The 21468-nt window shown below is 41.9% G+C and overlaps 1 protein-coding gene across 1 annotated transcript in view; it reads left to right on the top strand.

The window, feature by feature from the left end:
- Positions 1–14581, top strand: part of DOCK2 (dedicator of cytokinesis 2) — a 525760-nt gene extending 511179 nt beyond the window's left edge. Inside the window, exons 48-52 of the mRNA XM_030573060.1 lie at positions 2673–2800; positions 6401–6575; positions 9379–9499; positions 12011–12156; positions 13660–14581. Coding sequence (XP_030428920.1) covers positions 2673–2800; positions 6401–6575; positions 9379–9499; positions 12011–12156; positions 13660–13734 — 645 coding nt within the window. The 3' untranslated portion in view covers positions 13735–14581. The remainder of the gene's footprint in view (positions 1–2672; positions 2801–6400; positions 6576–9378; positions 9500–12010; positions 12157–13659) is intronic.
- The last annotated feature ends 6887 nt before the right edge of the window (positions 14582–21468 follow it).

Raw genomic sequence — 21468 nt, forward strand, 5'->3', positions numbered from 1 at the left:
CCTTGGCCCGCGTCCCTTCCCACAGCCTGCATTGGCCTGGAGCAGCAAACCACGGCCAGTGGGAGCCATGAGCGGCCAAACTTGCGGACACGACAGGTAAACAAACCAAACCAGCCTGCCAGGGTGCTTACCCTGGCCACCTGCCAAAGGTTGCTGATCCCTGGCTTACACAGTATACAGTTATGACAGTTTTTGGGATGCCCAGCATGGAGAGTCAATTGTTTCCCCTGCCTCCAGTGAGAGAGAGAGATGCTTGTGCTTAACTGGGTATCCTCTCCCTCACCCCTACAGTCTGTTAGACACCTTAACAATCTCCTGTGGGCTATGCCAGCTTTACTTTGCCTTGCAGGTTAACAATAGGTGCACCCCTGTCCCTGAGCCCCTTTGAAACATCTCTCTGTAATGTTCAGCCCTTATTCACTGAATACCAGTGATACCAGGTATGTGGTCTTCAGGAGAACAATATACACACCCACTTGAACACATCAACCCAAGGTCAGCTCCTTAGATAATACCACATCACTGAGATATGTTTAATGAAAACAATCATAAGTTCAGTATCAAGATTTAAGAGACAGCGAGTAATGATAATGGAGACAGAAAGGTTACATAGAAAACAAAATCACAACACACTTTCTAGATACTAAACTTTCAGTCTAAGTTCAGGTCAACCGAAATGTCCTTTTGCAGCATTTCCAACAAAGGCTGGTTGGGATCTCATTTTCATGAATGTAAACGCACTGCCCATTTACTTCCTAGGTGCAGGATAAAGGGATGTCTTTTTGCCTTCCTCTTAAATTCCCCAGAGATAAGACAACCCTGTCATTCATTCTCCTTGTCTTTGTTGACTTTGTATGTAAACAGAGCTTCCATTTTGTGGGCTTACAATGCTTAATTTACAAGTGAACCGAGATAGGTGAAATACATAGTTTATCAATCCCACCTTGATCCAGACTTTGGGAAACATATTTTCATTATACATATGTTAAATAGCGCTTTAGATGCAAATCTCCCCCTTACTCATTCTGGGCTGCCTTCCTGAGCTGAGGCTCAGCATGTTTCAAAACAATGTAATGTGCTGTTACAAAATACAGTTCTGTTCAAAGATATGCGATGCAGCAAAGCACATTATTTTATCCCTGCTCAAGAAGTTTCTCATAAATGAATAAAGTTGGCGGATAGCAGTATTTCATCCACTTTATCACATACAGAGAAAGCCAGTTAGTTTTAAATGGAGTGCCATTGCAGTTTTATCATCCCTGATTCTCTTTCAGGCTGCTAGTGCGAGCTTTTTCTATTTAAAAGGTGGCTGCACCCATTGTGTGTTATCACAGCACTCTGGGAGCTCACAGGATGAGAGGCAATTCTCACTGCACTTAAACTGTGAAAAGTGTTTATTTTCAAACTTTGGATTTTCTGATCCTCTTGCTAGAGGAAACTGTCTTAGTGAAAAGCGACAGCATCAAAAACCAACTGTTGGGGAGTCTAGCATATGAGATTATACACAAATTTCCAAACATATTTAACATTATCTGAACAACCAGAAGAACTTTATTATGTAATTAGCAAACATGGTGGGTCCTCGGATTTATTTTTAAAGTTATTATTGTGTTATTAAAGGAGGATGGAAAGTAGTTCACAATGGATATGTGTTGGGAAATGCTTCTCAACTTGTGACATTACGATGAACTAAAATGGGGAATGTTCACACTTACAAAACTCACTTGAGGCAATATTTCAGCTGAGACAGAGGAGGGCATATCTGAACACCCAGTTTAATTGCGGATCCTTGGATCAAACCTCAAGAATGGGAGCAGACTCTGCTGTTTAGACCTATGTTGGGAATTGGCCAAGAAACATGGACCTTGCTGCTACCTACCAGCTTGAGGAACCAGAAAAGAGGAAGTCAAAGTCACTGCCATGGAAATAATCCCCACATGAGCTGAGAGCTTGCTGCAGCCTAAGCACAAAAAGAATGATGAGTGGCCAATAGCCAGTTCAATCGCCCCATTGCATTGACCAATCTTGGCTAATAAGAGAGACTTGGAGTCATGTCCCCCTTCTTATCTCAGGCCATGTCATTTGCATGATTTAAAGGAATGGAAATGGATGGAGCACCCGGTATGACCACAGCAAATCAAGGTGACCAGATCTGATCTCACAAGGCAAGCCCGTCATGCTGCACTTGTTTTCAACCTGCAGGTTACAAGGAGGAGAGGAATCTGAGCCAGTCAACATGAAAACATCAAGGGGGAAGAAAGAGAAGCTTAAATGTAGAGAGGCGGCAGCATCTAGGCTTGGGACAAGAGAAATAGTTTGGAGTGAGGATTGGCCAGAGCTATTTGATAAAACAATACACGTGCTTCCCTGCATCATGTTTGAGACTAGCCAGTGCCAAAAACATACCTGTGTGTGTGAGCGAGAGAGAGAGAAATATAAAACAAACTGTCTCAATTCTCCTTACCACTTATTCTCACTCTACCACTTAGTTTGAGAGTTCTGAGACTGGGATCATACCCAGGGAGAGTAAACAAAATCAAGGTAATGAGGTTACACTTCTTAGTTAATGAACTGTTTCCTCCGAATCCACTCCTAGAACATTTGTGCCATCCTCATAAAGTGTGCATCACAAAAACTGTTCATGGTATATTTTTCTCTTTTCTGTCTCATAGCCAGATTTTGATGACAAGAGAGTAGGTCGGCCGAGGTCAATGCTGAGATCTTATCGCCAGATGTCAGTTATTTCACTGGCTTCCATGAATTCAGACTGTAGCACCCCAGTCAAAATGGCCTCAGAAAGGTAGGTTGTTAATAGGATGACAGCAAATGTGAAAAATTGGGACAGGAGGTGGGGGTAATAGGAGCCTATATAAGAAAAAGACCCCAAAATCAGGACTGTCCCCATAAAATCGGGACATGTGGTCACCCTAGTCATTAATATCACACTAAATACTTCCACCACCACATCTTGTTTTTATCCAGTTACATATGGTCAAGCATAAGACCGCAGCGAAACCATTCAAGGACTCAGATCAATAGCAACTACTTTATATATGTCAGCATCATCTTTGAATTGAAGCCAGGGCTGCTCCAGATGTGAGCTGTACTATTTCACATGATGTGCCAGGGAAAAAACACAATATACTCTAGAACAGAGATGGGTAAACTATGGCCAGCGGGCCACATCCGGCACGTGGGACCATCTTGCCCAGCCCCTGAGCTCTGGCCTGGGAGGCTAGCCTGCAGCCCCTCCCCTGCTGTCCCCCACTCCTCCACCACCACGCAGGCAGCATGCTGGGCAGCACAGCGGCAGCGTGGCTGGCTCCGGCCAGGTGGCATGGTAAGGAGGCTGGGACTGGGGGGTTGAATAAGGGGCAGGGGGTTCTGGGGGACAGTCGAGACAGGGAGCAGGGGGCAGTTAGATGGGGCAGAGGTTCTTGGGGGGGCGGTCAGAGAATGGGGTGGGGAGTTGGATAAACATGGGAGTCCCGTGGGGCCTGTCAGGGGGCGGGGGTGTGGGCAGGGATCAGGAGATGGGGAACAGGGGGAGGGGTAGGTATGGGGGCTCCACAGGGCCTGTCAGGAGGCAGGGGTGTGTATAGAGGTCAGGGCATTCAGGGGATAGGGAGGTTGGGTAGGGGGTGAGGACCTGGGGGGTGGTTAGAGGACAAGGAACAGGCGGAGTTGGATGGGTCAGTGGTTTTGAGGGGGGCAGGCAGTGGGAGGGGGCAGATGGGTGGGGGCCAGGCTGTTTGGGGATGCACAGCCTTCCGTACCCAGCCCTCCATACAGTTTTGCAACCCCAGTGTGGCCCTTGGGCCAAAAAGTTTGCCCACCCTTGCTCTAGAAAGGCCATCTGAGATGAAGATGAGAGTGAGAATTTTAAATACACTTACGTGATTTTTGAATATCATTACACAACTATTTAACAGTTGAGAGCGTTATTTTATTTGTAAATTCTGCTTGAAAAATAATGTTTGTAAGCTTGATTTACATTTTTGTTTGTAGCCCCTCCCCTGAGGTGTGGATCAAGCCTCTTCCATTTACTTCTTCCCTCTTCTCACATGGGTTGGGTGCGGGTTCTTTTTCTGGTGCCTAGTGTCTCCTCACAGGTTCTAGCTCTTGAGAAAATCAATACAACTAGCTGGCAAAGAGTGTGTAGCCCATTACACAAGGGGTAATAAAGTACATAAACAGAAACCCCAGCAAAAGAGTGACACCTCGAAAATAATGGCATAACAAAGGGTGACTTCATTGGGATAGGGAAATAGGATCTGGGGAAGGAAAGACATTAATAAATAAACCAGTCTCCCCCCTCACAACACTGATAACTCATCCCAGCCACCAGCTCCATCCTTGGCATCTTCTCATGCATATGGCATGCTGAGTTTGAGTCCTAAAACAGATTGTTGCATGACTGTAATTGTTAGCCAGCATAAACAAAGGGTCCTCTTACTATGTCTTCATTCCTGGCTGGGGCACAGTTCTCTTCTGGCTTTTATCAGGCTCGCTGGCTCCCTGGTGTGAAATAGCGTGGGGGTCTTGGCTGGCTCTCGATAGCCAGTGCCAGATTGGATCTCTCTCTTTGCTGGATGCTGATCACTGCAGTGCTGGAATTTCCTGATCCATACTGCTAGATCTCAGAGCAGTGCAAAGAACCCCTTTTGTGGGGAGTGGGAATTTAGCAATGTACTCCCTGTCTCTGATCTGTCTGGGTCAGCTTCTAAAACCAAAACAGAAACTGAACTGTCTCCCTGAGTCCCCTAGCTGGGGATTCTGCGATCCAACCAGTGGATTGCTTGTCCAGATTACCCTACGCAGAAGCTTCCCTACTGGCCTCAACAGGAGTTTCTAGTTCCTCCTTTCCCAATCCGTGACTCCATACGTGCTGGAAAATGGTGACGGGGCTCTCGTGGCTATTATAGTTCTCCCTTTGGGTGGGACCCAGCCCCAACTGACAAATTTGGGGGTGCTCTAAAAGCAGCTGTTTGGACAGCAGAGTTGCTCCAATCCAAGCTGCAACTTCAAAGTGCTCTCTACACGGCTATTTCTAGAGTGCTAGCATAAGCCTCAATAGCCCAAGTCTACCAAACCAGGCCGAGAAACTTGAGTCCACACACTTTGTAGCCAGACTCTTGGAGGCAAAGTGTAGAGCTCCAGAAGCTGCCCATCGCCAAGTTGGAGGTACACCGTGGGAAGGGAAGTTTTAAAAATGGTCAGTTAGGAGATGAGGCTTCTTTAGTAAAATCTCTCAACTTATTAGAATAACTCTTACCCCATCACACTCCGTTAAATATAGTTCTTGTCTAGTTTCTCTTTTAGATTTTGAGTTGTGCCTAAGATGAGAGCTTTTCCATATACAAACTTGCGGCCAGTTTCAGACCTCTTTGTGTATTATTCTAACCTTTGGGCTTTGAATAGGTTATTGGTTACACATGGTCACTATTATTACATTGTTTGCTTTTTAAAAACAAAACTAAGTGACCGAACAAAAAACCACCACCACCTGGAGAACATTGTCAGAATTCAAAAATGCATCTGTTTAAAAGACACCTTTACTTCTTGCATGCTCAACTCCCAATTTAGAGTTTAACCCTAAAAGACATAATTAAAAATAATCATAATAAAATAAAGTAATAATACCTGTTAGCAACTGTGTATCAGCCAATTCAATAGCACTTTACCTCGCTTTCTCTGTTTGCAAACACTGATACAGAAGTTACACATTAATCTGAGGAAGGTACATTTTTGTACTAGAGTTCAAGAGGGAAAGTTTAAGTCCACCTATTATTTCACATGCTGTTTCTCTCAATGAAATGTGGCCAATATTTCAACTGTAAACATGTCTTGGCTGTGCCACCGCATTCACCCTCCTAAAGATTGTAGGGGAGTTTGGCTCATCACCATGTACCTGGTTACTCTGCAATAGACTGCAGAAATTAATCCCAGAAGCCAGAGGGGATGTGTTTACATTCTGAGGCATGAGAAGGGATGGCAATACTCCTGTCCTAAAGTGCCCAGCCACCAGAGCAACATATTTTGCTTTCGGCACCCATGTAAAATACACAATGTGATGTTAGCTCTGTCCCTATATAATTTAGGTGCCCTAGAGCTAATTCTGCAACAAAAAAATTTGAAGTGCTCATTTTAGATTAATATTTAACAACCTCTCGGGCATTAAGACATTTTGATGACTCCTGTAAGGCACATGTTAGTAGACAGTTGTCAGCTAGAACACAGTGCTAGGCTCTTCATTTGCCAGTGATCTGCAGTACGGTTCAGAAAGTCAGCACAAAGGATGACTCTGACTGCATTGTGTGTCTCAGGAAACCACCTGAGATCTTCGGTGGCCTTTATAATATAATGGAGCATGTTTTGTTTCTATTTCTATTTTCTACAGCTTTGAACTGGAAGTAGCACCACGAAAACCAACCAAATCAGAGTCAGAAGAAAATGTCCTGCAGATAAGCACTCAACCTGAGGTTAAGTTGAGAAGATCCAAGAAGAGAACAAAAAGAAGCAGCGTGGTATTTGCAGATGAAAAAACAGCACCCGAGCTTTCCGATATGAAATGTGTACGTTACATGCCTAGAATGCATTCTTATAATCCCCACATCATGGATGCCATTTTCATTTTCAGCAGATGTCTTTAAGACATTGTGTGCCTCCTGGAAGTTAAAATAAACAACACATTTTATTAAAGGCCACTCAGAGCCAGTGTTGTGAAATACTCGTCACTGTGCCAGAAAAGAAAACCTGCAAGAGACTGAGGGCCAGATAGACTCATAGACTCTAGGACTGGAAGGGACCTTGAGAGGTCATTCACCTTGAGATCCTCAGCTAGTGTAAATTAGTGTGTCTCTATTGACTTCACACCAGCTAAGTAGCTGGCCCTGAAGTTCCAGATGTTTTATGCCTGGCCAGCTAAAGATCAAATGCTTGGTGCAAGGAAGGGTTAAACTAGCATTCCTGGGGAGAAGCGAGTGGTTATACTGGCCCTGGTGGTACCCTCGTTCCAGTGGGGATTATGTCAGAAGTGATGAACCCTGCACATTTTGTACCTTATGACAGAACATGCAGTTGCTGGGAAATGGCAAGTTTGCAAACTGTTCCTTAAATGGTGCCAAATTTGAGCATATAGGCCTTGGCTTCACTCTTGTCCTATATATCACCCGAGTGCCTCTATCAGACTAATGGATCATCAGAATGACTTATATGACTTACACTGTGCAGTTTTTATCTTCAGGAGTCAAATGTTTTTGAGTGTAAAAAGAGATGAAATTTAAAATTTAAAAGCAAAAAACTCTCAGAGGTTTAGCTAGAGAAGCCCTGTCTAAATTCAAGTGCTAGGCAATCACTGAGCTGAATAAGGAGGTCAAGAGTATATGTCATTTGATCAAAAATCTTTTGGAAGAATCATTAAAGACAAGCAGAATTATTTTCCCATATGGATAAAGCTGTTTAAGATTCCTTTCAGAGACATAGGCCTAATTCATTGCTGCTGTCACGGATCTGACTAATGGAGCCCCACTAGGGATGAATTTGATTTTTTACATGTGCACTTAAAAAGGACAAACACCTAAGTTTTAAAATCAATTCATTAAAAATTGTTTCCTCCTTTATTCATTTGCTGGAAGCCAAGTTCTGTGTTTTGGCACTCTGATAATACCACTAGCAGCACACTCTCTGCATTCCAGACAAGGATGTGCCACACTATAAAGGTGTAAAATGGGCATTTTGCCCTCAGCTTCATTAGAAAGCCATAAGTGATAGAGATAACCACAAATAGTCACCCACCTGACCATAAGCCACACCTTGAATCTTATCACATATAGCATTATAGGCCTTCCTGATGGCTGAATTTGGCTCTCTCGCCTATACAGTCCTGGTGGGCAGAGATACAGAAGTCAGGATATGACCTACCCTTGCAGAAAGAGGCCTGGTCTAGACTGCACAGTTAGGTACACGTAAGGCAGCTTATATTGACCTAATTATGTCAGTGTACACACTAATGCTTTGTCCCGCTGACGTAAGTGCCGTACTACACTGACATAGCTCTTATGTCTTGTAGTTAGAGCAACGCAGTGTCGGTGTAGACATTGCGTTCCTTATATCACTGTTGGCTGTCTTATCAATTTCTGGAGAACTTGAAGAAAATCAAGTATAAGCAAAATCTGTACAAAAAGATGACAGCATGCACATTTTTATTTTTACAGGAAGAATTAGAAACTCAGTAGCTTAGTGCCAAAAACCAAAAGTTGGCAGCACTGCTTCTTGCACCAAAGTTAACAATCCCTGGTAATGCTTCCTCCAAAACTTGGCTAAGTAGGAAATGTTTCCTAGTAGGAGCAACAAGGGAGCACTTTAGAACAGCAGCAGCTGTTAAAAATAGGACAAAAATAGTCTGGTTTTGTTTAATGGGTAATAGCAACAGTATTTGCAGCAGAAACAGAGAACCTTTGTAATTGTAGTCTTGGTAGATGCAAAGCTTTTCAGTGCACCATCAATTTTGGTAATATAAACAGACAGTGTTTATTTGGTGGGCAGAAGAAAATTGCCTTTTTTCTATTTTCTTCAAGGCCTGGTCTGGGTGGGGGATGCATTTCCATTTTAGACCTAACATTTTAATACTCTTTCACTTCAGAATTATAATCTTGAGAAGAGAGATCTTTATAGCAGGACAGCAAGTATTAAAAAGAAAAAAATATATATCTATAGCTACAGTGCCTTCCCCTCAATAAACTACAAACCGTAAAGAAGTAGTCACTGCTCGTCAGTGATGGAATAATTCATCCAGTGAAAAAAGTCTCTTTTTTTGTGTGAAAAAGTGGACCTTTTGTAAAATGAATATGTTTTTGACTCAAGTTATAAAAGCAGCATTCTCTTCTAGCACCTAAACTGATAGCATTAGCACTGGAGGGAAAATAGTTCTTCACAATCTCATTTTACTTTCAGATCCGTAGTCTGGGTTGATGACAATATTATTCCATATACGGTAGGAACACTATCATACAATCCTAGATAGCCTACAAAATATTGTATTATCAATTTTAGGGGTTAAATCTCTTTTCTCAGTCTGTGGAATAAGCAGATTATTGACTATAAATCAGCTCCAGAACATTTACTTAGGAAATTGTACCTTTCATAGTCTCCATGGACCAAATTCTGTTACTTTTGATCACTTTGAGTAGTATCTTACTTTATGAATAATCCCACTGAAATCACTGTAATAAGGTATTATTCACTGTGAGTAAAAGTAACAGAACCAGGCCATGGCTGTGTCTCGTGTATAAATTGTTAATTTAGCTTAGCTCACCACTATTAGTTACCAACAGTGTTTAACACAGATATAACAATTTTGTATTTGTTAATATATAGCTGTCAAGGAAATACGAGTTTATGAGTGACACCAACCTCTCTGAACATCTGGTAGCACCTCAGAAAACATCTGTTCTCAAGCAAATGAGCTTTGCCAGTCGTTCTATGCCAACTATACCAGGTAAGCTAATTATAGTAAGAGAATTAGAGCACTGCACTGTTTGCTGCTATTCATTTAGATTAAAAAAAATGAGTTTTTTGTTCTTCATTCTGTGGAAGCATTTGGATTTTAGGAAGCTTTTAGGGTTGAAATAGAGTTGGCTAGGACAATACTTAAATGCTGTTCCATTGTGATACAGGCCTTAAAACAGAATAACTCACTCTCACTATGCTGATGAGATATTGTGTAAGTTATGGGAAATATAACAACTACAATATAAAGTATTGCTTTGAAAAATCCTCAGGGGTCCAGTCTCCTTTCGGATAAGGAAAATACCTCTTCAACTTTCAGTGCTAATCTAACTCTCCCAGATTATTCCTGTTGTTTTATCTAAATGGTATAACAGAAAAAGTCTCTGAGGACATAACTCCATTTATGGCATCACAGGGGAATTGCCTCAGGCTGAGTCTGGAATAAGTCCATTGGCTAAAAAAATTCAGTGCAGAACGACAGATGTCTTATCAAATTACTATCTAACTGCAGGATAAAGGGCAGCAGGCTGAGCACTGACTAGTACTAGTTCCTCTCTCCCTGCGCAGCAGCACAACAAGGAACCAAACCTCCAAGAAACTGTGTCTTCCAAGGCACCCATGGAGCCACAGTCCATTGACTTTACCAGCTGTATGTGCCCTTATTTATGGAAAGGAAACATTTCTACAGTGTGTCTGGGAGCAGAATGCAGCAGGAATCAAAAAGGGATTAAAGGGTTGCTCTATTCCCTGCTTTTGAGGGGGAAAAAGCCAGTGGGTTGAGATCAGTAATAACGCCCAACACAGATGCAGCATCTCACAGATGGAGAAGATATGTGTGTCTGTGTAGAGGCCCTAAAGTGAATATAGCCCCTGCTATTGACATCTGAGGTGAGATTCCCTGAGGGAAATGGAGAGGGAAACAGCCAGTGGCAGCCTGGCAGTTGAAGAGAGTCTCTCTGGTAGTTGTGTGGCAGGCAAGACCGACAACCAGCAGTTTTATGAGCAGAGTACCATCGCAGCACTGTGAAGTCCTACAGTAATGGAGAGCCAGAGCAGGCCCCCCTACAGTTGCTATGTCCAAGGGAGTCAGCAGGGAGGGAGGGAACAGACACCCACATCTGTTCTTTGAAATAGGTAGGCAGAAGATGCAAAGAAAAGCCACTTCAGCCAAAATTTGCCTGTAGGGAGGGGAAAGGAGCAAACAAATGAATCGGTCACAGGGGACGGAATTAGGACAACAGCATAGCTTCACTGTCTGTGGAAACTAACCATGGGCCTTTGCTCTCCTGCTGCAGAGAAGGGCTCTTGCTAGACATGATCCTTCCTGCAAGAGGTGGCCTTTGAACCATCACTGTGGTGAGGAGAGGGGCAACGGGGGCTGTGCTTTGCATGCTCCTCAAGGCCCCTCATTCCCAGCAGCATTGATTCACAAATTAATCCTGGCCATTAGGGCTCAGCCACTACCAACTCCAACCATCATATGCAATGCGAGGGTCAGAGAGAACAAGTGCAGTCATGTACAACACACAATTCTGGGTGCATGTTTGTGTGGCTGGTTAAATAGATGTGACAGGACCCTCTGGATGACTAAGGCCTTATCCTGGCAGGTGCCCAGGAAAGCTGGTTGAAAAAAGCCAGGTATTTGGGGGGGAAATTTCTAAAAAAAAAAAAAAGAAGTTGTTTCCTTCCAAATTTTCTGCAAACATTTTTTCAACAAGGCCAAAACTAACAACAGATTTTTGTTTTTCAAAAACAGTTTCCTCTTAATGCTGGCATTTCTACTCCCATTTTCAAATCCTGTACAGGACTAATCTAAATAACACAGTGGTAGAACAGACTCTCTCTCCCATTGCTGCAACTGCCGGTGGAGCTCAACCAGTGGTAGCAATAGTGGGAAGTTTCTCTGGCGTAAAGATTAGTGTAAACAAGATCTTCTTACTCAGCAGTTTACAGTGTGCATCCTGCCCCCTCATCTCTTTGCTTGAAGAGGTTGAGACTTTGGGTATGGTGAATTCAGATGTGTTAGTTTATCTAGCCCATGAGCAGACCTTGGGATATTTATAGATGCAAATATTTTCCTTAAATAAAGAGTAGCCTTTTCCCAGTAATCCTGACTGCCTATTTAAAATGAACCCACAGGAGGAACTTGCCTTCTCCCTGGGTAAGTAGCCATTCTCATTCTTCTTCCATTTGTACCAGGGAAAATCAGGCAGGACTCAGCTGCAAGCAATGGAGTTACAAAAATCAATATAGAACCAGTGTTAGTAAAAGCAGATTCAGGCCCAGTGACTGTTCTGTATACAGTTTAAATGTAACTGCAACCAAACTCAGCCCCAGATAAGCTAGTTTCCCCCTATGCTGTATTTCAATAGTTATGATTAGACTAAAACATCTTACCTTTCCTTTGGAATTGGAAGAATTCATTACTGTAAGCTCTGCCTTGTGTCACACTTCGTAGAACTCTCTTTCTTAACAACCAATCATTTGTTTCTCTTTCAAGGGTTAACTCTGTCAGTAGTCTGTACCCCAGCTCCTGATGAAACAAGTGCATCACAAAGGCTAAGCCAGCAAATTTTTCCCTCTACCTCAGAGGGAGATAAGAAGACCCTGAAAAAAAAGAGAGTGAATCAGTTCTTTAAAACAAAGGTAAGTGTTGTGTATGTGTGTGTACAAAAAGGAGGACGGATCACTTTCCAAAAAAAAAAAACAAAAAAAAGCCAAAAATGCATTGGCATAAAAAAAAAAGGCCAAATAAACTTCAAGTGTGAAAGTAAAATGTAACCAAGGGTTTTAAAAGCAAGAGGCCTCTGTGGAACAGAAACTTACCCAACGTTTTATTTTCTCTTACTTAAATTTCTGACATCCGTACATTTTCCATGCTAAAAGGAGAGTGAACGTTTCCCTGTAGGTACCAAAGAAAGCATACTTTTCTGCATTTTCCATACCCAGATACAGGGTTTATTGAGAGGCGCAGTGCTTTAGCCATACCACAAGAGGTCTCATTTGATCTACAGCTTTTTTCTAGTCTGATTTACACACATCCTCATGGCAAAACAATTATCTGTTGCATTTTTAAACTTAAATTGGGCAACTGGCTCTTGGCATCACAATCATTGCTAATAGCCTGTAGTGCAAAGTATGTTATCATACACAGGATGGGTCAAAATCTGACCTCAGATACGTGCCCATCTGAAGGTAGAATTTGTCTCACACTAAAATCAGCCGAGCTCCCTGAAGCAATTGTGCTTAAACCCCTATTGATTTAGGAGAATTTTGAACAATTAAAAAAAAAGCCCACAGAATTTGGCCCAATGTCAGTTAACAACAAATGTTTTATATTCAGTGCAGACACTAAGATCAGAAGTTTCAAAATGTGCCTTGAAAATGCATGTGCCCTACAAAGGAGTCTTACAGATGTCAGAAGGTTGTATTTGATAGAGGTGCCAGAAGCCATTGATATTCATAATGGAGGAGCATTCTGTGACTTCTATAATATTTTACACCCATCAGCTCTCTGCTGATACTTTATAATGAGTGTGTTTGTTGCATTGATTTCATTTCCATCCTTTTGTTCCTACTGTGCTTTAAAAAGCCATAGCTTGCTGTTTTCTGGCAGAGTAATACAGCACTGGACAAACCCGTTTAAATGTTTTCTAGCTTATTTCTTCCTGATAGGAGCAAGAGTGAAATAACTTAATTTGAAGCCTTGGGGTTGGGTATATATTAAATTTGCGTCACAAAAGGCAGAGTACTGTACATGTGAATCAGCTTTACATTGTGGTCTCACCCAAACTGAAAAGAACAAACAAACAAATCCTGGTTACAAGCCCAGTCAGGACTTAATAAAAGTTTAGAGCTCCATCCTACAATGACTTACTCATGTCTGTAAAGTCTTGTCAAGGGGATCACTCACATGAGTCAAGTTATGCATGTGTTTAAGGCTTTGCACTATGGGGGCCTTATTAAAAAGAAAAACCTTCAGGATTTGGCCCATGATTTTTCTTCTGACTTTAATATGATGTGCCACTGCTGAAGCAGGCGATGCTGAAAACCAGATTAAAGACACAACTTAGTTATTGTATATGCATGCAATGGGGTCCAAGCAAAACTGCCTTTTAACATATGGCATTCTCTTCCTCTTTTATGCAGCGCATGTCCAAACCACCTGAAGATGGAAAGCACTCCGGAGAGCGCCATTCTGAATCCTTATCCACAGAGCTGTGAATTCTTTCCCTTACAAAACAAATAATTTCCCAGCAAAGAAACAAAACAAAAATCACTAAGTGAGACTGTTTTTGAGCACTCTCCTTTGAAGAGAATGGCATTGACATAGTATTTGGATGATAGACAATACATTGAAGTGTAATTCACACCTAAGGCTCTGTATAATTAATTAATTATAATACAGATGTTAGGAGAAATTGAAAATACATAGCGATCATGGAACCTGCTGCAGTATAGTAAAAGGTATGCGTTAAAAATACCACAGTGATCCTCTTTATTACAGAAGTAAAAGGCAAGGTATGCTCAATGGGGATGAAATTCACTCCAGTGGAGAGAGCTCCTTGTGGGTCCTCTGCATGGGTGAATCATAGGGCCTGTCTATACATGTCGGTATAACTTATGTCGCTTAGGGGTGTGAATAAGCCACCCCCTCAACCCCCGAGTGATATAAGTTACACCAACTTAAGTGCTGGTGTGGACAGCTCTATGTTGATGGGTGAAGTTCTCCCACTGACATATCTATTGCCTCTCATGGTAAATACAGCTGCGCCGCTGTAGCCCTTCTAGTGTAGACGAGCCTTTATTTAATAGAAAGCCTCAAAGATTCAGTCCAGTCCTATTCAAAGCACATGGAAGTTGCACCATTTACGTCCATGGGAGCAGTATCCGACCCTTCCTGCAACACCATATGCTTGAGGATTTTTTCCAGAATGGTCTATCTGTTTTGTATTGAAAACATGCCTCAAAGTTTATACACACACGTGAGTTTATGTCAATTCTGACTGTATGGTATAAGCAAAGCTGTATTTTCTGCTGTTCAGCAATAAAATGTTAAAGGTTTCTTTTATTTGCCTTGAATGTTTCTGACGGGAATCTCTCCAAATGTCCTAGTATAATATGTGTTAATCGTTTCTTACTGACAACAGCAAGAACTCTGCAACTCTGAGTCCCATTCTTTCCAAATGTAATTGATTTTCTGCCTCTCTGACACTCATGCGATAGAGTTCAAAGATGATTCTTTGTTGCAATGAAACTAGCCAGCAGTGCAATTCAGCATCTCACTATCTTTCTTATTACCTGTTTTTTTTAAGAGAAATGCAGTTGTCTCAAACACAGAATAAATTTAGGCTACTTAAAAGGTTTTCGTACACTTCTCTTATGAATTTTTCATTTGCGTTTATTATTGTCCCTGTTTGTTCCACACAACTGTCTAAGAAGGTGTGTGCTGATTAAATAATATGTGTTATGTGGGATGGGGCAAGGGGAACCCACCTTTGCCATGATTTTGGTTTGTTATAGGTAAAGGGAAAATGGGTGGAAGTCAGTCAATCACTCCTTGCTTACTGCAAAACCCAATGGAAGGAATCCCTTATTTTTTTAAACCTCTTTATTATGTAAACACTTATACGCAGCATGAATAAATTATCTAATGAATATAGCCTCTTTCTGACGCAAGTTGTCAGTGAGAAACTCTTTTCTCAAATATATTCATTATTGAAATAATGAACATTTGGTTTCCATGAGAATTTTCCAATATTTGCTGTTTGTGCTAATATTCGTGCAAATAAAACCTACTCAATAAAATCATCACAGACAGCAAAACCAAAAGGCTCCCAGCTATAGCCAACTCATTCTTTACAAGCAAGAGTATTTGCAGTATGGTTTAGCTGTGTTTGCCTAGCACTATTGTGCAGCACTGTATCAGAGTGAGGACATAGAGAGGGAACAGAATGTTCTCCAAAGGAACCAATTCAGTCTAATAGGCTGCTCAGTGTATGTGTATGAAAGAGAGGGAAGAATGAATACGAAAGTGAAAAGAGTAGGGTACGTATTTGAACATCATCCTAGCTTAAGGTGTTACTTGTTTTTTTCATTTTATGCTCTTTGCAGATGAATTAAATAAACCCTAGTGGGATAAATGCAGCTTTAGGCACACAGGTATTAATTTTAGTGTCCATTGCCACAAAGCGGAATACATCGTTAAAAGCAAAATTCTGGTTTTATTCAGGGCCCGGAGGGGTTATTGAGCATCCGTAAAGATACCACTTAAGAGGACACTTCCTTTGCTCATTGTAGTGCAGTGTATGTTAGTGTTTGTTCTCAAAGAGCCTCCTGAAGTAAGGATGTAGCTCTTTCACCTAAGAAGAGCTGGGTCTGAGAACTTTAATTAAATCAATAAATAGATAGGCTATAACAAAAACACTGTGATTACAAAGGAAAAAAAATGGAAATTTGCAAAAGAGCTGAGGGGAATAGAAGAGACTAGAAACAAAGAGCTTAGGAGGGTTTGAAGCCAGGCAGAGCTTGGGGTTCCACTGAGTGTTGAACGGGGAGTGCAAGGTTCTGGTTAAGCTTTGGTTTAGGGTTAGTGTATTCACCTAAATTTGGGTTATTGCTGATTACGTACTCTGTGTATCATATGACTTTTTAAAACAAACTCTGTATTTGTGGATAAGCACTATGGCCAGATATACAGACACTCTTCTCTCAACCTGTGTATTACATCATTTTTTTTAACATTAACTTTAATAAAAAATTTAATTTGGTGTAGGGGTTTGGCATTCATCTTGAACTTCATAGGGTTGGAAATGGGTTTAGGCCAGGATTCAGCTGTGGTTCAAGGCCGAACTAGGGCTGCTAAGTGCTTGGTTTAATTTCAAATGGACTGTAGTATTATGCAGTTTTGACCTAGAAGAGCATAAATGTCACAATTGTCCAGTTTCACAGATTTTGCCATCTTTGCCAAACAGGCCTTGGATTTTGGCTCTGTCTCAGGCCTAAAACCATTGGGGTTCAATTCTGAGTGTTGGTTGAAGGACACTAACCAACACAAACTAAGTCACAGTTAACTAGAATTGTAAAGATGTGGTGCATTTGGAAATCAAGCTTCAGCCATGCACAAGTACACAGATGTAACACAGACACCTGATATTTAGTACAAGTAAATAACATGGTGTGAACAACAGGGGACATCCTAGGATAAGAAAACATAAGTGTGGCCATCTGGCAACTGCTGTTTTAAAATGTAAATCAGTACTGATTAGAGCCATTCCTATCGCAGGCAAAACGAGCCTCTACCATATTGTGCTGGGGAAAATTCGCTCAAAATCCGAGTCACTGGGCTTTATGAGGTGAAGTGCAGAGTGTCTGGGGAGCAGAAATCCACCCCCGACTTGGGCCAGGCTGCAGAACTGTTACTTCAGTGAAATAGCATGGCCGCTACCTCCTCTCTTCCCCAATCCTTAGAACAATGGATCCTGTAGCCTCTGCCCCAGTCCATCACCTTTCACTGTATATGGATGACAGAGATATCTGGGGGAACATTTGCACCTCCACATGCAACCTAGCCCCAGAACCCCAAGTACAACCCCAACATAGGTCCTCTGCACTACGTGGATTTTCACCCCAGTAGACATTAAAAATTGTAATTCTTCTAAACAGTACCAATTTAGAGTTTAAGGCCAGAAGGGCTGACCAGGTCATCTAGTCAAACCATACATCATCACCCGGCACCTGCACGCTAAACCCAACAATGGAAATTAGACTAAAGTGTTACAGCCCCTCAAGAGGCTACACTATGATGTGTCATGGGCCTGGAGAAAGTCGGAGGGATCGAGGTCCCTGCAACAGCAGGGAAATGATTAAGTGAGATATACACAGATAATCCTGGCAAGTGACCATACCCTCTCACTGCAGGGGAAGGCCAAAAAACACCCAACAACCCAAAGATCACTGCCAAATGGAGGTGGGGGGGAAATGCCTTCCCGACCCCCATATATGGCGATCAGTTAGACTCTGTATGTGAACAAGAACCAGCCAAGCAAGCACCTGAGGGAGACTGCTCAGTGCCACCTCAGAGCACCTCCACATCCAATATCCTATTTCCAGCTGTAGCCATCCCTGATGTTTAAGAAGAATATAAAAAATCCTTCCAGAATACATGGGGGGAGGGATGGAATGGGTTCCTCCCTGACCCCTGCTGATGGGCAGCTGAAATCCTAAAGCATGAGCTTTAGGAACATAAGATGTAAACCACATAAGCCTTAAAGCTACTGAGCCCTGCCCTCCACCATCACAAGCAACCCTGACATACAGCTGCTCTCATAAAACTGCCAGCTCTCTCTTAAAACTAAATAAGTTGTTTGCGCCCACAACTATTGGAGACGGTTCCAGAACTTCACTGCTCTGATCATTAGAGCCCTTCTTCCAATTTCCAGTCTGAATTTCTTCATGGCCAGTTTACATCCATTTGGTTTTTTTTTGTGCAAGCATTGTCATCTATCTTAAATAGCTCTTCACCCTCTCTAGTATTTAGCTTCTCCCTCTAATGTAGCTACAGAGATCAATAATATCCCCTCTCAGCCTTCTTTTTGCTAGGCTAAACAAGCCAAGCTCACCAGTCTGCCAATAACTTGGTGACAAAATAAATCAGATCTGCATACAGTGTTATCAGATTTTCCTGGACACATTGCTAATACAATTCATGAGCTGTAATTAAAGCAGTATATAAGCCTTTAAGTGCCTGAGATATGGTCTAGCAGGGCTCTCTCATGTTTACTCTTATCAGCCAAGTAATCAGGCTGCATACTGGGTATTATGTAGAGAATAGAACCCATTAGAATCAACAGCATGGAATAGTCCTCTGCCTTTCCAATGTTGTACTTTGCAATGAAGAGGCAAGTACGCGCCCACGATTGCCAGCACAAGTAGGCTGACAGTGAATAATCTGGGCAACCTGCCTTAATCCAGATGCCAGCAATGAGAAAAAATATTGATGTGGAGGTTCTGTCACCACTTGCTGCAGCCAGTACCCCGGTTTGGTGCTTGCAGGCAGCCAGCCAGCCACAGGACTGGCCCACAACATTTTGGCACCTGAAGTGGAGAGCTCAAATGACTCCTGCTTTCCCCCCCTCGCTTGGGCCAAAACTTTGAAATGTCTCAATTCTGCCTTCTTCCTGTTCTACTCCTCTCATGGTACTGCTCTGCTACCTACCTCCAGTAAAGGAGAACTAACAACTTAAAACGCCTTGTTCAAAAATTTTAAGTAACATTTAACAGACATGCATCCGATGAAGTGGGATTTCACCCACGAAAGCTCATGCTCCAATATGTCTGTTAGTCTATAAGGTGCCACAGGACTCTTTGCTGCTTTTACTTAACTTTCAAACGCCTGAACAGAAAATGTAACTTTTCTTGTCTGCATAGTAAACACTGGCAATTTTAGCCGTTTGAATAATCAAAGTAGTGCTTTCTGTGCCTTCTTGGTTGCAAAGATTTGAACTGATTCCTGAAGGTCCACAGTCTGGGCTGGATCATGCTCTATTGCAGTGGTTCCCAAACTGGGGTTCGTGAAATGTTACGGGGGGTTCTTGGGGAAAAATTCCCTAATGGCAGACAGAGCTGTCCTTAGGGATCCCAGGCAGCACTGGGCCAGCAGCCCAGAGCCCCTGGACTTCCAAGAGCTAAGCAGATCTAAGCAAGCATGTCTATCACACTGAGGAAATTTAAACTTGAAGACTCCTCATAAGAAATGGAAAGGGTGGTGGATATTTTTTGCTGTTTTTTAAATTAAATAGGCAGCTAGTATTGTTTTGAAAATTATTATGAAGAACAAGTTTAAGCTTTGTTGTAACTTGCATTGTTTGCCTGGACTGCTCAAGACCTGAATGCTTGTGTAGGAGGAACTCTTTGAGTTGGCTTCTTAAATACCTTCATGCTGTTTCACATCCGATATTCCTTGATGAAACATGGAAGCCTTGTCTTATAACAGGCTTATTCAAAGTGATACAAGTTACAAAAGTGAGATCTTGGAAGACTGTTGCTGTTTTCATAATATAATAAAAATATTGTAATGATAATAATAATAAATAGTGTGTAATAAGCATGTCATAAAAACAAATGTCATATTTCCAAGATCACTGCTTTTATAGTTTATACTTGGGTAAAGGAGAAAATCTCTGGAAATAATTTTTTGGAGGGAGTTCCTGAGACTTGACATTTTAGTGAAAGGGGTTCACAGGTTGTTAAAGTTTGGGAACCACTGCTCTACTGAGATGGTTGCAAGGCTGACCAGCCTCTCCTGTGTCATCGTGAAGCATAGATGTGTTTTTATTCATTTCAGCTTGGAGAAGTTGCGTTTTCCACTTGCAACTGTTACAGGAAGTGTTAGAAGTATGCGCAGAGCAACAAAAGCATTTGGAAAGAGGGTGGTCATCTTATTCGTGCACATATATTCCAGAACAGCCTTTGGAGTTGATCCTGCTGAAATGTATTTGAAAGGGCATTCAGTTCATCACCTATATCACTCGCATCAATATCCCGCATGTCATCATGTGTCAACACTGTCTTTAATGGCCTGCATTACTCGTGTAGGTCTTCTTCAGGTATAGCGAGGAGTTTTGGAATATCAAACAACATCCCAAATACACTGCTGTGTTCCTTGAACTGCATGAAACGTTCTTCAACTAACTATATTGAACAATCTAGCACCTGGTTAAAGAATTCAACTTTGAATTGTTGTTCGGGGTCTCTTATCTTGTGCCTCGTAATCAAAATGTCTTCTTCTTCAGTGACTGTTGTATTCTTGTATGGGTGGGAAAATAGCTTCAGTGTGAAGTTCCTCTGCCAACTTCTGTATGCTCTTCAGAATGTTTTGAAATCTCTCATCTGACTGGTAAGACTGTAAGTATGACTTTGCTTTGTCCAGTTGTTCCATTGCTCCAGATATATCAAGGTCAACACCTTAGAGTCTCATGCTTACAACATTTATTTCAAACAGTATGTCATGCCACAACACTAAGTCACACAGAAATTTGAAGTTATGTATGTTTCTGGTGATTCCATTTCCCTCTGCCACTGTTCTTCCATGAACAGTTGCTATCATAGCATTATCCTCCATACTGGCAACTATGCATCATCTGTCTTCCCCATTTGGTGTTTGGTAGGCTTTATCGCCTCCACTCGACTTTTCCATCGTGTGACACTCAGTGGTTTCAGTGTCAGAGAGGATGTTCCCAGATGTTGCTTCAAAATTTGCCTTTGATGAGTTGATACAGAGAAAAATACATAGATTCTTTGCATTACATTAAAAAAATCAGCAGCCTCACTAGAAGCTGATGCTGCATCACTGACCACCAAGTTCAATGAACGGGACTAAAAAAGCTCGAGGGTTTAACTTTCTGATCCGAGTCTGCACTCCTCTGTTCTTTCCTCTCATGTTGGCACCATTATCGTAGCCCTGACCTCTCAGGTCAGCTATTGCAATTCCCATATCTTCCAGCCTTTTAAGACGCATATTTGTCATACCAGCTCCTGTAGTATCATCAATGTCAATAAATTCTAGAAAATGCTCTCTGACAGTCACCATTGCAGGGACATTTTCACTAGGTTCTGTTGTTGTTACAAAACGCACCATTAAAGCCATTTATTCCGTATGGCTGATGTCAGGTGTGCAGTCCAGAATAAGAGTAATAGCTTGCTGACTTCAGATATGCCACAATCTTCTGTTTAACTTTTGTTGCCGGTAACTGTATGATCTCATTTTGAATGGTTTTTCCAAGGTAGCAGTGTGTGTACATTTCTTGGGTGGTGACTCTTCTTAGATGATCCTGGAGTACAGCATCAAACTCATCCATCAGCTCCACAATTTTAAGGAAGTTTCCGTTGTTTGGCACATACAGAGGATCTGAAGTGCCATGCTGTGCTAGGTTTTGGGTAATAAGCATTCTCACAATG

The sequence above is a fragment of the Gopherus evgoodei genome, chromosome 8 (assembly GCF_007399415.2).
Source record: "Gopherus evgoodei ecotype Sinaloan lineage chromosome 8, rGopEvg1_v1.p, whole genome shotgun sequence".
Lineage (NCBI taxonomy): Eukaryota > Metazoa > Chordata > Testudines > Testudinidae > Gopherus > Gopherus evgoodei.